Below are 13431 nucleotides of genomic sequence, written 5' to 3'. Positions count from 1 at the left end.
TGGAAAATTTATAATAATAATAATAATAATAATAATAATAATAATAATAATAATAATAATAATAATAACAACAACAACAATAATATAATAATAATATTAATAACAACAATAATAATTCATTTATTATTATTATTATTATTATTATTATTATTATTATTATTATTATTATTAATTCATTTATATTATTTTTATTAATTCATTTATATTATTATTATTATTATTATTATTATTATTATTATTATTATTATTCTTGTTATTACTATTATTTAAAAGAATATAGAAAAGCTAATAATATTATTGTTGTTGTTATTAATATTATTATTATTATTATTATAAATTTTCCAAAAAAAATTTTTTAAAAAAAATGAATCGCCCAAAACCGGGCGATTGGACCCCGGTTCAATCGCCACTTTTTTGGCGATTGAACCAGGGTCCAATCCCCCGGTTCTGGGCGATTCAATTTTTTTTTCTTTTTGAATAATAATTATTATTTTTAATTTTATTAATTATATTATTATTATTATTATTATTATTATTATTATTATTATTACTAATTTTATTTATATTCTTTTTGAAGAATATATAAAAGTTACTTATTATTATTATTATTGTTGTTGTTATTATTATTATTATTATTATTATTATTATTATTATTATTATTATTATTATTATTATAAATAAGAAATTTACAGGGAGTGGAAAAATTATAATTCTTTAAAAATTAGGGGCAAATTCGTAATTTTTGAAAGGGGTGGCGATAAAATAAAAAGGGTGGCGAAGTTTAAGAATTGGGTAAATTAAATTCGTTAGCCATCTTTGCAACAAATGATGAAATGAATGATTGCACTTCATCTTTCCCATGCCATCTATGCTTTACCTTTTTCCTCAAAGTAGGGATGGTCATGGGTCCAGGATCCTATTGGACCCGCCCCTTTTTAAGGGTCTAGAATTTAATTTTTGAGACCCATAGGATCCGGATCCGGGTCTGGATCTAAAAAAAATCTGACGGGTCCAAGTCCGGGTCCTAAGGTGAAGACCCGGACCCTAAACTTTTAAATTTTATATTTTGAATTTATGATTTCTTAATTCTAATAGTATGAAAAAAATCATCTGAAATTGATGCATAATACATCTTGGAACAAAATATTAGTATGAAATGAATGAATCATACTTCTTCTATCACTAAAGTAAGTAAGCTTCATTGATTATTTGTTTTTTTATTTACTTGATAATTGTTCTGAATTCTAAGTATTTTTTTGATTGTGATACAAAAATACAAAAAGACTCGAAAAATGTTTAATTTTGACAAATCAAAGAAGCTTTGTATAAGACCCATTAAGGACCCTAGGCCTGCCAAATTCGTAGGGTCCGGGTCCGGGTCTGAAAATTTTGGACCCTTAGGGTCCAGATTCGGGTCTGGATCCAAAAAAATAAAAGGATCCAGGTCCGGGTCTAGCCAGACCCGCTCCATGACCATCCCCAAACCAAAGGGATGAATACTATCATTTTTTTGCTAATGAACAGTAATGTAACTGTTTCCTTACTTTTGGTGTTTATTTCCTTTTTTCTTTGAGTTCATTTAGTTTGTATGTATTTCTTCAGTTTTATACAATTTAATGTTATTTTTAATTATTATATATTTAACTATACATATCTAAAAATTATAAAAAGTTAATATTATTAAAGTATGCGAATAGTGCGATTATTTTCTTACACATTTGCCGCAATACGTAAAATAAGTTTAAACGATGAATAGTATCAATAATCGCAATGTTGCGAGTATTTCAAAATGGAAAAAGTTTAACAAATCTTCATGCATCTCCCATTTCTCTCTCTTTTAATTTTCTCTAATCAGAACTTAAAAATTATTTTTTTCCTGTTAAAAATTATTTTTCTCTAAGCAGAATACTATTCATTTTTGCTAATGAACGTTGTTATAACTGTTATATTTGTTTCGACAGTTAAAGCTCAAATTTCAAAAAATAAACTTGAACTTTAGTATAAATGACATGAGATGTTATCGCCCTATTAAATTTGACATTAAATGACTTGAGGAATTTGTGATTACACATTTGTTCTAGGACAAGTAGGAGATCGAAGAAATTGGATATTCTTCGATCAAATGTAAACACTTAATATAAATAAGACAAAATATGAAGATGAAATATATTTGATTATTTTAGGTGTTTGTAGTGTTTTAGTAGATACTTAGTTTGATTTGTTTACTTATTCTATAGTTTAGTACTATTTGCAATCAGGTCTTATAAGGTCACCTATAAAAACATTCATAATCATAATCATTGTCATCCCAATAAGTCCAGTTTAAGGACATCGAGGGTGGGAAAGAAGAATAATCAATACCCCCATCACCAGGAAGTCGCGATTGAAGAGAGCCCCTAAACTTGAGTATCGCCTAACATATAAGGTCTCTACAAATTAGGGAAAAATCTGCAAAATAATAGAAGACATAAAACACAAGAACATATGATCACATCACCTTCTAGGAAAACAAAACTAACCAGACTACAAGAAGACAAAAACGAATAAGAAAACACTAGAAAAAGAAGGATTTGACATCTCTAACTACTCACGTTTTCTTAGGTCTTTCTCGATCTCTTTTACTGTAATGTGATGCTTTCTACTCTGCTCACTAGTGTATTACTAACTTTCCTTTACATAAGATGCATTGTAGTCATGCAGTGTATTGCAAATTAAGACGTATGAAAAAAATGTCAAACTTTATTACATTATTTGGAACTTAAGTAATGCAGGTAAAAGTACATTTATCTTCATTATGTTACTTAAGAAATACAAATGTAGTGACACAGATGCATTTGCTTATACAATCATTTATGTCATGTTCATTGACATTTTTCATAACAAAATTGCATTCTCTACATCCACCATTTATACACCCCGGAAATAATAAGAAAAATACATGTTTCGTACTAGTTTGCATTGTGATCCAATCGGTACTTAGTGGACCAATAATAAAGGAACGTCGATTGACGTTCATTCTTCTCCATTCAGTGAAGTACATACTCGATTATATAAAGTGGATGGCACGTTTCAATGTTATGATATTCTTCTATATTTGATAATGCATATTTATAATATGCATGCAATATTAGATTAGATGTTAAGAAAATATTTCTTGAAATTCCTCTTTGTGCATCTAACATCCAACATGTCAATGTTTTGCAAACTCGATGACCAGTTATTTCTGCCCCCCAAAACATATACAATATCAGCAGATAACTCAATAGTTTTCTAATCCAATTGGTAAGAAATTCGATCACGTTCAAACCGTTGATAAGCATGCCTCGTTCGCAAGAACAAAAGAAAGCACGAAAATAGCCCAACAATGGAGATGCATCCCCACCACACAAAGGTCCCAAAATAGCAGTTTCTCCCCATACAAACCACAGTATCAGTAACCATTGAGATACCTTGAGATGTATATCCAGCATTCGAATCATAAACGACTGCAGCTAAGAAACCGTAAAGTAAAGAACCAATAGGGATGTTTGTGATCAAGATATTGTGGTTGACTCCTACACTTAGAGGCCCGAAAAGCTCAGATGTTATGGAGACAGCTGCTGCGAATATGAAACCCGAGCTAAGTCCTATCAATGCTGTTCCTGCTTGGAGTGCCAGTGCACTTCCTGATCCTGTCAGCAGGAAGAAAGCAATTGGGGTTGGTATAAGTGCAATTGTTAGCCATCCTGTCCTCGCGAAGTACAGTTTCCTGCACAAAGTATAGATTTCATCTTTCATTAGTTAACTTCAACCATTCGAAAGACGAGTTTGAATCTGATATATATCATTCAGAAAGATGAATGACTTACGCACGAATGTAATCTGGTGTAGCTGAAAGTAAACGGCCAAAGAAGGAAAACGATGAATAGAGAGTTATGAGGGTCGTTGTGCTAGAACTCTGCCCAAGAGACTGAGCAATCTGTCCTAAGTTATTACTATAAACCAACCCAATTGTACCTCCACAAAAGTAAGCAATATAGTAAAGCCAGAAATCCACCCTACGAACAAGATCTGATGCTGAATGTTCTTCCCCAAGCATTACCAATTGATCTTTTTTGATTAATGCACCACATGAAATTTCACTCTTCCCGTCAGTAAGTGCACTGAAGCTATAAGAGGATCCAGTAATATGACTGGGATCCCAATTTTCGGGGAAAGAAATACTACCACTAATATAACTACCCTCTCGAATTGACACTTCCTTATGAAGCTCTAGATCATCGTCATCAATCAAAAGGAAACTCGACCCATTAATGTGGAAGCTTGAGTGAATCTGTTTGAACCATTCCCGAGCATAGACAATGCCAGGAATGCATAGAGGAAAGAAAAGAAGGAAAATCGCACCTCCAAAGAGAAGGCGTGAAGATGTCATACTATCATTAGTAGATGAAGAAAGGAAAAGAAGGTAAAAGCCTGTCATGATAGCCCAAATGTTAAGGAAGCAGAAAATGAAGGAGTCCCTTTGGACAGCATCAGGTGGAAGAGGTTCAAGTTCGGGTTGTCTAAGAATTGGGATCAATCCAATGAGGGAAGTTAATAAGGGAACAACAGCATTTAAGAAAAGGTAGAGTGAATGTGAAGATGGGTTGATTGCGTTAGCTGCTAAGGTGTAGAGCGCGGCACTTACACCATTGAAACTTACTGTAAGGGAGAGTGCAAGAGCTCGGTTTGCAGGAAAGTTCTTAATGCAGAGGACAAAACATACAGTATTGAACCAACAGATGCTGCATCCTGCTAATAAGCATAGGAGAAATACCTGCCAAATATAATTATAAAAAAGTTTAGAATCATTTATACATAAAAGGTTTTTCAAGACACATAATCTTCTTTAATATTGCTTCTTTTGCTTTTAATTGCAACTTTGTTATTAATTCTTTTTTTTTCTGTTGTATTTTTCCATATTGGCAATCAAAAGAATATGGTCACTAAATGAGCACCTTCATGCAAGGATCTTACAATGGAAAATGATCAAGTAGGGACACTTTCTTCTATGGCGAATAGATCACATGAGAATCATTTATCAAATCATAATGCTAAGGAGAAAGAAGAAGAGACCCGAGTCTTAGGTCTAGTCTCTCATGTTTGAATTGATCAAAACTTGATCACAATCATGTTCAAAACCTTTTGAAAAAGCGAGTATAAGTCCATGTAGTATATGACAGGAGAAAAAGGCATCTCTAGAATCATGGAGTTTTGGCTATGAAAGTCAACATATATACCTATCACAGTAGGCCAAGCCAAAAAGTTACAGTTAAGGGTTACCGAACAGTCTTAGTTGTTGGGCTTATTTGCATCGGCAACTATACTAAAAACAAACAATAAAAAATTTGTTGCGAAGAAAACTTAAACCTCTAACCCCGTGAAGTATCACGTCTTTCTTTATCATTAATTATTAAACCACTAACTCTTTGCTACTCTTGTAATAATACTATCATTATAGAATCAAACATTTCACAGCGTCAAACAAAAAAGTAGGTCACGAAAGTAGGCCGTAAAAGTGTCCTACTATTACTCTGAAAGAAAAAAATGATAAAAATCAAATCAAAAGTTTTTTAAAAAATAATGCATATTCTTATCGAGGCAAGATCCATTCTCATTTGAAAAATAAAACACAAAAAGGAGTAATTGAATCGTAAATTAACGTGAGCGTCTAATAAAATCGAATACTCATCTCCAATTTACGTTCTTGGATATAAGACCCGGACCTAATTTGTCCCAAAGTGATTTGAATAAAAGCAAGATGTCTTCTCGTTTAGAATGTGGCCCAATCTAGTGATCTAGTTATAACTGATAACTATAAAAATGTGTTTTTCATTTAAAAAAATAATAAATTAATTACATTAATTAAAAGGTAGTAGATTGTAAGGTTCTCAATTTTTGCAAGCTCTAAAGGCTCACACAAAAATGAGTAATGCTGGACCATGCCTAGACAAGACCCACAAAACTTTGTCTCATCCTCTTGTCATATTTTATGGAATACAAAAAAAATTGTATGCTACCATTTTACGCATGAGATCAAAAAATTTTTATATTTGTCAAATTTAAACCTTAAAACACCCATTTTAAAATTTAAAACGCCAAATTTAACCTTAAACTCCTATTCCAAGGCTCAATTTTCCTTCTTCAGAGGCTTAATTTAATTTTTTAGCTTTCGACGTCAACTTTTAAAACACTCATTCCTCCACTTAAAATGTCAATTCTAACTCTTAAAATCGCTACTCCAACCCTTAATTTTATATTTTACTTACCTACTTCAATTGTAAAATATCAATTTTAAAATTTAAAATGTATATTCCAAAAGTCTAAAGTTTGTCAAATCAAATACTTAAAATTGCTATTTTAAAGTCTAAAATGTTCAATTCAAGCTTTAAAAATAGCAACTTTAAAATTATGGGCTGGTCTTGTAAGTGGTCCCACGTATGCAGCCGTCTCATAAGAGATTTGCTGTATGAATAAAGTTTATACAAATTCTTAAATGAGTGATCTCATAATAAAATTATCTCTATTAGGCTGACTCTTCTATATGTTGATGTGTGATCGCTTACAATTTAAAGTTGAACAATTATAAAAATGAGCTAATACTATAGAATGAGTGTCATACAAACGAGTTATAAAGTTTGTTACTTGTGTGTCTCAGAATAGTATTTAAAATTCAGTTAAAGCGTTCTATTACTTATCATGGTATTATAATTGAGGTCTTATTTATCACTTTTGCGAAGATTTTCCTAATGGGTGATCAAGAATCCAATTAAGTTCCCCATTATTTCTTATCACCCCATCTATACATACTCACGTTATGTCTTCGGCTAATCAAGACATTCTTTTCACTACTTATTTTAATCTTTTTCTCCAATTGAGTCATGGCATAAATTGGAAAAAAAAAATGTTTTATGTTAAGTGTTACAAAAAAAATAAGATAATGAATTAAATAATACTCCCTCCGTTCCTTTTTGATCTTCCACATTACTATAACGGGTAGTTTCAAAAGTTCTTCCACTTTAGAATACTTTCTATTTTTAGAAAGTTTTTATCTCACTTTTACCCATTAAAATCCCCATTTTCTTTTAATAATACCCATTTTCTTTTATTTATAATTATTTTCTCTCTCATACTTCCAATACAATCATTACTTCACACTACTATTTAATTAAAATAATACCCACTACAACCTCATACTTCCAATACAATCATTACTTCCCACTATTATATAATTAAAATAATACTCACTACCACCAAAGATTCTCTTTTTCTTAATCTTTGTGAAATACCCAAATAGGAAGAACAAATAGGAACGGAGGAAGTAGATTGTTAGTGCAAGTGCCAGAGCTCCTTGTGTGAGGGATGATTTTGATCATCTCATAGCTCACTCTTTAGCATGAACATTGGAGGAGAGTAATGTGTATGCGATGGGATATGATAGATTGGTGTTTGGATCAGTACTTGAGGTGATCGATTTGAAGCAAGTGGGGTGTATTGGGCAAGACAAGGGAGGCTTTGATCAACGCAAGAAGAAGCTTCACATGAATATTGGGTCTTGCTTTGAACAAGACAAGGCATGGGGAAGGTAGCCTTGAACGAGGCAACGCATGGGGGACCTTGAACGAGGCAAAGGATCGCAACAGACAGTATCTTCCTGGACAAGGTGATCATTCGAGTGGGCCTTTTGCTGGTTCGAGCGGCCAGTGCAGAATCCAAACACGCGCGCTTTTTTGTTTTGTGGGCTTTGCTTGGGGAACAAGTAGTAACTCGTCCTAGGGTTTCTCTAATATATTGTAGGCTATATAAAGGCTTAAAGTAAATCAGACTAAAGAAAACAAGAGAGAGGCTATACAAGGAGGCAATTAGGTTAACACTAAGAGAGTTTCTTTTACATTGTATTGGTGTATTATAGGATGATCTCCATCAAAAGTGTAATCATTGTCTTGAGAGTTTGTTCTCAAGTGTGTGAATTATGGGGAGTTGATTTATTAAAGTAATGTTTATTGATTAATGATATGCAACTTAGTTTGAACAGGAGGTATCTAAGATACCTCATTAAATTATTATATGCGCCTCCATTGTGCTCTATTTTTCTTGTTGTCCTCGTATTGTTTATCACTTGCGAGTCCTAGACACTTACATTTCATTATGATATCAATATGCATAAACTAAAACAATAAATATAGTAACTTGTTGATGTAATTAACACTACCATCATGAGGGAATATTTCTTAGTGAAACGACATCAAAATAAGGAGTTTATATTTTTATAATTGGTATTAGTTGGATTATCAATCCACATACAATATCTTCATCGAGTTTCTAACTCAATTAGAGAGCAAATACCATATTTAAAGAAAGGCCTTTTGTTAGATTATTACCTAACTATCCTCTTTCCATAATCAATAAAAAAAAAAAAAAAAAAAAAACTCCATCCGTACTAGTCAATGTGTCCATATATTTGACACTTTTATTAAAATTATTTTTAATTTGCATTTTATTCTAAATTTATAAACTAAAATATAGCCAAGTAAAATTTTATTTGATTCATCTCAATATAAAGATATTGATATTAAATTTTATAATTTTAATTCTATTAAAAATCAATTTTAATTTACATATTATTCTAAATTTATAAACTGAAATATAGCCAAGTGAAATTTTATTTGATTCATCTCAATATAAAAATATTGATATTAAATTTTTAGAATTTTAATCCTATTAAATTAGATGTATTAAAGTTTGAATAAAGGTATTAGCATAATGGCATGTGTACCAAATTAAATTGGACAAACAAGTAGTACGCAGATGTTAAACTAAATGCACTAAAGATTTGGAAGTACTATTCGGATAAATTTATTTTATTTTTCATGTTAGTCTATTCTTTTTAAATTTATCATATTCTATTTTTAGATATAGTATCACCATTTTACTTTATATTTTCTCCATTTTCTATATATTTTACTAATTTAACTCATTATACTTATTTTTTAATTTTAGTGCCAAAAATAAATTGGCTAATTCGTTGGGATGAAGGAGTACCAGCTACTCCCAATATCCATCAATCAATATTTCATTTTCAAATGATGATAATAAAGTTTTTCGGAATATTTTACATGTGAGGAAGATTTTATATTATTTAAATATTAAGTTATAGATTTGCATATAATGCTTGATAAATAATCTCTTAAATTTGAAAAGAAGTAAACATTATCAAGTGCGTATGTACACTCATTACTCATGAGCTTGTAAGCCACAACACATAGATGTCGCATGAATATGTCCACACAAGCGGACCCACATGGTAATTGGGTGATTATTTGAAAACTATTAGGCCTAAATTTTTAAATTCACAAATTCTTGCATGAGACGTTTTACCATAAAACATGTCTCATGTTTGAATTAAATAGTCTAATAATAAAAAAGCAGAAGAAGGGAGGAAGATAACATACCACAAAATACGGGGGAGAAAATAAGCCACGAATAACAAGCCATTGACAACCATAACCAACCAAACCCATAAAAGCAGCTATGAACGTAACAAGCCACAAAGGCAAACACATCAACGCTAATCCAGATGACCATCCAAACACTTTCCCTAAATCGGACGCAACTGCTAAGTAATTTAGTTGCACTTGACTGATCCCTAACAACGCTTTCATTTCCGATGAATACGCCGAGAAATCAAAATTAGTGCCGGTAAATGCTTGCAACCATATTGTCGCTACTAATATTACCCATTTTCGTGATTGTCCGGCCATCGATGTTTAATACTATCTGTGTGCTGGTTCTGGTGTTGGTTCTGGTGCAGCTTGTTCGAGATTTGTGGGAAGATGGCGGATGTCGCCTTACGGGTCGATTACCAGTGCGGGGTGTTGTAATGTGTAGTCCATTGGCATTTATAAAGAAGGAAGAGTCTGGAAGTTGAGTTTTGATAATGGGTGTTATAATTTGAGTGGGCTCCTTTTTTTTGTGTTTATTTATTTTGATAGTTCTGCAAAACATGGTGTGGATTGATTGGATAGTGAGATGAGGGACTAAGGAGTGAGAGGACCAAAGTGGAAGCTAATGGAACAACCCATTCTACTTCTATTTGATAACAAAATAAATTGCATTTATTTGATAAAAAGCTTATTTTTATCAAAAATTATCTAGAATAATTTTTTTGTCAAAAAATATCTTTAAAATTTATTCTTTTTGTTAAAGACTATAAGTATATTATTTACGTTTTTCATTCAAAATTCTGTTTTCTCATCACACATGAAAATCACGTGACTTTTTTTGTATAAAACTCCATTCTAGTTTCTAATTGGAAAGCTAACGGAATTCTAATTTGAATGAAGCACAGTTCTTTTTCATCCTATTACTTCTTCCAAATTAAAATCATGTGTTCAAGCTTTGAAATATGTCCTTCTAATATTAATAGCCTTCATCATCCAATTTAAGTGAAGTCAATCAAATTTTAGAGACAAAGAATAACTTACCTAGAGAAGGAATCAACGAATCATGATGAGTTTGGAATGGCAGAAGTGCAATTGAAATGGAAGAAATTTCGAAACCCTAGTATGAGTGGAAGGGAAAACAAGAGATGTTAACTTTGGGACATAAGAAATTGAACATGATTTAGAAAGGCATAATATTATTGGGATTTTTTATATTTAAAACTTGATTTACTAACGGATATTTAACAGTAACCGTTAACAGGTAGTCTTTCACAATAAAAATAGAATTTGTAGGTAGTTTTGATTAAAAAAAATGTTTGAGGTAGTTAATAGGTAATTTGATAAAAATAGATTTTAAAAGTAATCTTATCTAATCCTGATAACTAGGGTTTGGGAACACCTTTTCAAAGACCTAGATGAAAACGACGATGTATTAGAGTTCGAACAATGTGTTTCAAACTCCAATATTGCCAAGATCGAGTGTATGAAGTTTTAGTGACAAACAAATTACGCTATCAATAATATTGATGTTTGTAGGAGAAAATAAAGCAATAAAACGACACAAAGATTTAACGAGGTTCACCAAATTAAGGCTACGTCCTCCGGTGTGTAGTATCTCTTATATTATCAAAAGGAGTTCAAAGAACTCTCAAATATGGAGAATTACAATAGAGAAGAGATATAGGCTAGTGCTTGGCTTGGGGTGTATTTTGTGGATGATTACAATGTGATTGAGAGCTCTCTATTTATAGGAGAGATCACACTAAGTTACATTAAGTACATTAAAGCTATGATTAAATGATAATGAAACATCCCTAAGTACATGAAGAGTCATAAAACAACATTCTAGAGTATCAGAGACTTCGCTCGACCAAAACAGGGGTTCGCTCGGTCGAGCGACTTGGTCGAGCGGACCTCAGGAAGTTTCTTGTTGCATTCTGTCTGCTCGCTCGACCCAACCTGAAGCTCGCTCGGTCGAGCGGCCCTTCAAAAGGCTTCTGACAGTATTGCTCGACTTGCATAGTAGAGCATCTTGATTCAACCTTTCCACTTCTTCATTAAGTCCCATAACTCTCACACTTCATTACCTTATTAATCCATACTTAATCACCATCATAAATCAATCATCAAAACTTAACTTAATACACCCACATTAACACATTCATGGGATTCCATCCCAAAGGTCACACATGAATGCACCTCATCAAATGTGCACTCAAGTCACACTAATCACAACACTAGACTATATACACAGTTCCATACATAGTTGCAACCCGCAAGGTACGTTAACCTTTATGTAACACCCCGACATTTTCCCGATATATTAAATGATTTGCTAGTAATATTATTATTTTTATTATTATTATTTTTTTTAGAAAAAATATATATTTCTTTTTATTATTTATTTTGTTAGTAGATTAAATCATGAGACTTCAACTTTTAAGGCAATTAAAATCATTTTAAGCCCAAATCTTTTTCCTAATCTATCTTTAACTTCAAAAAAAAAAAAATAAATAAAAATAAAAACAAAAAAAATAAAATAAAATAAATGGGAAGTGGAATCATTTGGCCGGCCATATGGAGGGTTAAGGGGGGATTAGTAACCTCTTAGGAAGATGAAGATCAAGGAATTATTGCCTTCTATAATTATTGCCTTAATTTCCTTAATTCCTTTATTTCCTTAATCTCCTAATTACCTTACATCTTTTCATTTTCAAACCATTTGCAAGTAAGAAAACACTCCCAAAACACTACATTTCTCACGCCTAAATCCTCCACCTTGGTTCATCAATTTTGGTGTTTTGTTCTTGAAGCAATTGTGAGTAATCCTTAATCTAGTTTTTATTTTTTAAATTTTAATTTAAATTTCTATGATTTTTATGTGTGTTATTTTATAGTTTATGATTTATTCATGATTTAAAATTCATGTGTGGAAGTATGATGTTTTTCCATTTAAATTAATGTATGGTTTTAGGGTTTTAGATATGTTTACATGTGTATGAAGAATTGTTTGAAGAATGATTGAAAAAAAATATATATATATATATATATATGTATATACAAAAAAAAAAAAAAATGGTTGCTCATATAAAAAAAAATATATGTGGTGATGGAAATTTATTTTTATTTTTATTGATAAATAGTGGAGATTTATAATGTTGGTAGAGAAATATACATGTATATGTGTGGTGTGTTTGTGTGTGTAAATTGGTGTAAAAAGATTTATTTTTGAGAAAAATATAAATAAATAATTAAAATTTATTTTTGGATGTGATCATGAAAATTATGTAAATTTTATTGTTTAGATTTAATAGGGAATAAAGCATTGAAATTTATATATTTGTGATAAAAAAATGAGATCCCGTAGGTTTTGAAGATGATGGAAAAATTGTGTTTTTGGAGCATTTTTGGCTTTAAAATTAAGTTAAAAATACTTATACTATGTTATAAATTATGAAAATTGGTACTCGGGGGTTTTGACGCCTTCCGGACGCAACGGTGAAGTCGGATTTTCAGTTTGACAGTTTTAAGATGAGTTTCTGGACAGATTGTATAGGCTGTCCGGTTTTGTGTATATACCATGTCATAGTATGTGATGGATGTTCATGTTGTGTGTAGTATTCTAGGTATGGATGTGATTGTATATGTGTGTTATGGATGATTTGAGGAAAATGTGTATGTGTGCTTATTTCCCGAATACGATTGAACCTTGTAGGAAGTCGATTCGTGACCGGGAATTGATTAAGACGCTTGCGAGTTGGTTATCTTGCTTAAGGTATGTACACGCAGCGTGGTTCGCATTAGTCCGATGTATCATGTATTAATGATACCCGAAAGTAAGGCATGGGTATATAGAACGAATAATGTTATCGTTCGAATCAATAATTTTATACATTGTTATGATAAGTAGAGGTAGTATGTCCTCACTAACTTAAAAGTGGACGTAGTATGACGTCAATCTTTATATATT

At 31.4% G+C, this 13431-nt stretch overlaps 2 protein-coding genes across 2 annotated transcripts in view; one reads left to right on the top strand and one right to left on the bottom strand.

Moving 5' to 3' along the window:
• LOC130799263 (protein MAINTENANCE OF MERISTEMS-like) overlaps window positions 1-2136 on the top strand; it is a 2738-nt gene extending 602 nt beyond the window's left edge. Inside the window, exon 2 of the mRNA XM_057662367.1 lies at window positions 2082-2136. Coding sequence (XP_057518350.1) covers window positions 2082-2136 — 55 coding nt within the window. The remainder of the gene's footprint in view (window positions 1-2081) is intronic.
• A 630-nt stretch (window positions 2137-2766) lies between these two features.
• Window positions 2767-10091, bottom strand: LOC130799840 (protein NUCLEAR FUSION DEFECTIVE 4-like). The gene is made up of 3 exons (XM_057663094.1): window positions 9471-10091; window positions 3849-4795; window positions 2767-3748 (listed from the first exon to the last, which is right to left on the bottom strand). Exons 1-3 carry the CDS (start codon window positions 9777-9779, stop codon window positions 3271-3273), a joined length of 1734 nt encoding a protein of 577 aa, XP_057519077.1. The 5' UTR covers window positions 9780-10091; the 3' UTR covers window positions 2767-3270.
• Between the last annotated feature and the right edge of the window lie 3340 nt (window positions 10092-13431).

Source organism: Amaranthus tricolor, chromosome 14 (assembly GCF_026212465.1).
Source record: "Amaranthus tricolor cultivar Red isolate AtriRed21 chromosome 14, ASM2621246v1, whole genome shotgun sequence".
Classification (NCBI taxonomy): Eukaryota; Viridiplantae; Streptophyta; class Magnoliopsida; order Caryophyllales; family Amaranthaceae; genus Amaranthus; species Amaranthus tricolor.
Note: the sequence above shows the minus strand (reverse complement) of the source record. Positions and strands in the feature narration are given on the sequence as shown.

What these genes read in the sequence shown, in the direction of transcription:
- LOC130799840 (XM_057663094.1), bottom strand. Translation starts at nt 9,779, where the DNA reads ATGGCCGGACAATCACGAAAATGGGTAATATTAGTAGCGACAATATGG. An exon ending in TTTCTCCCCCGTATTTTGTG is followed by an intron (nt 4,796 to 9,470) that starts GTATGTTATCTT and finishes TATATTTGGCAG; the next exon opens with GTATTTCTCCTATGCTTATT. An exon ending in ACACCAGATTACATTCGTGC is followed by an intron (nt 3,749 to 3,848) that starts GTAAGTCATTCA and finishes TACTTTGTGCAG; the next exon opens with GAAACTGTACTTCGCGAGGA.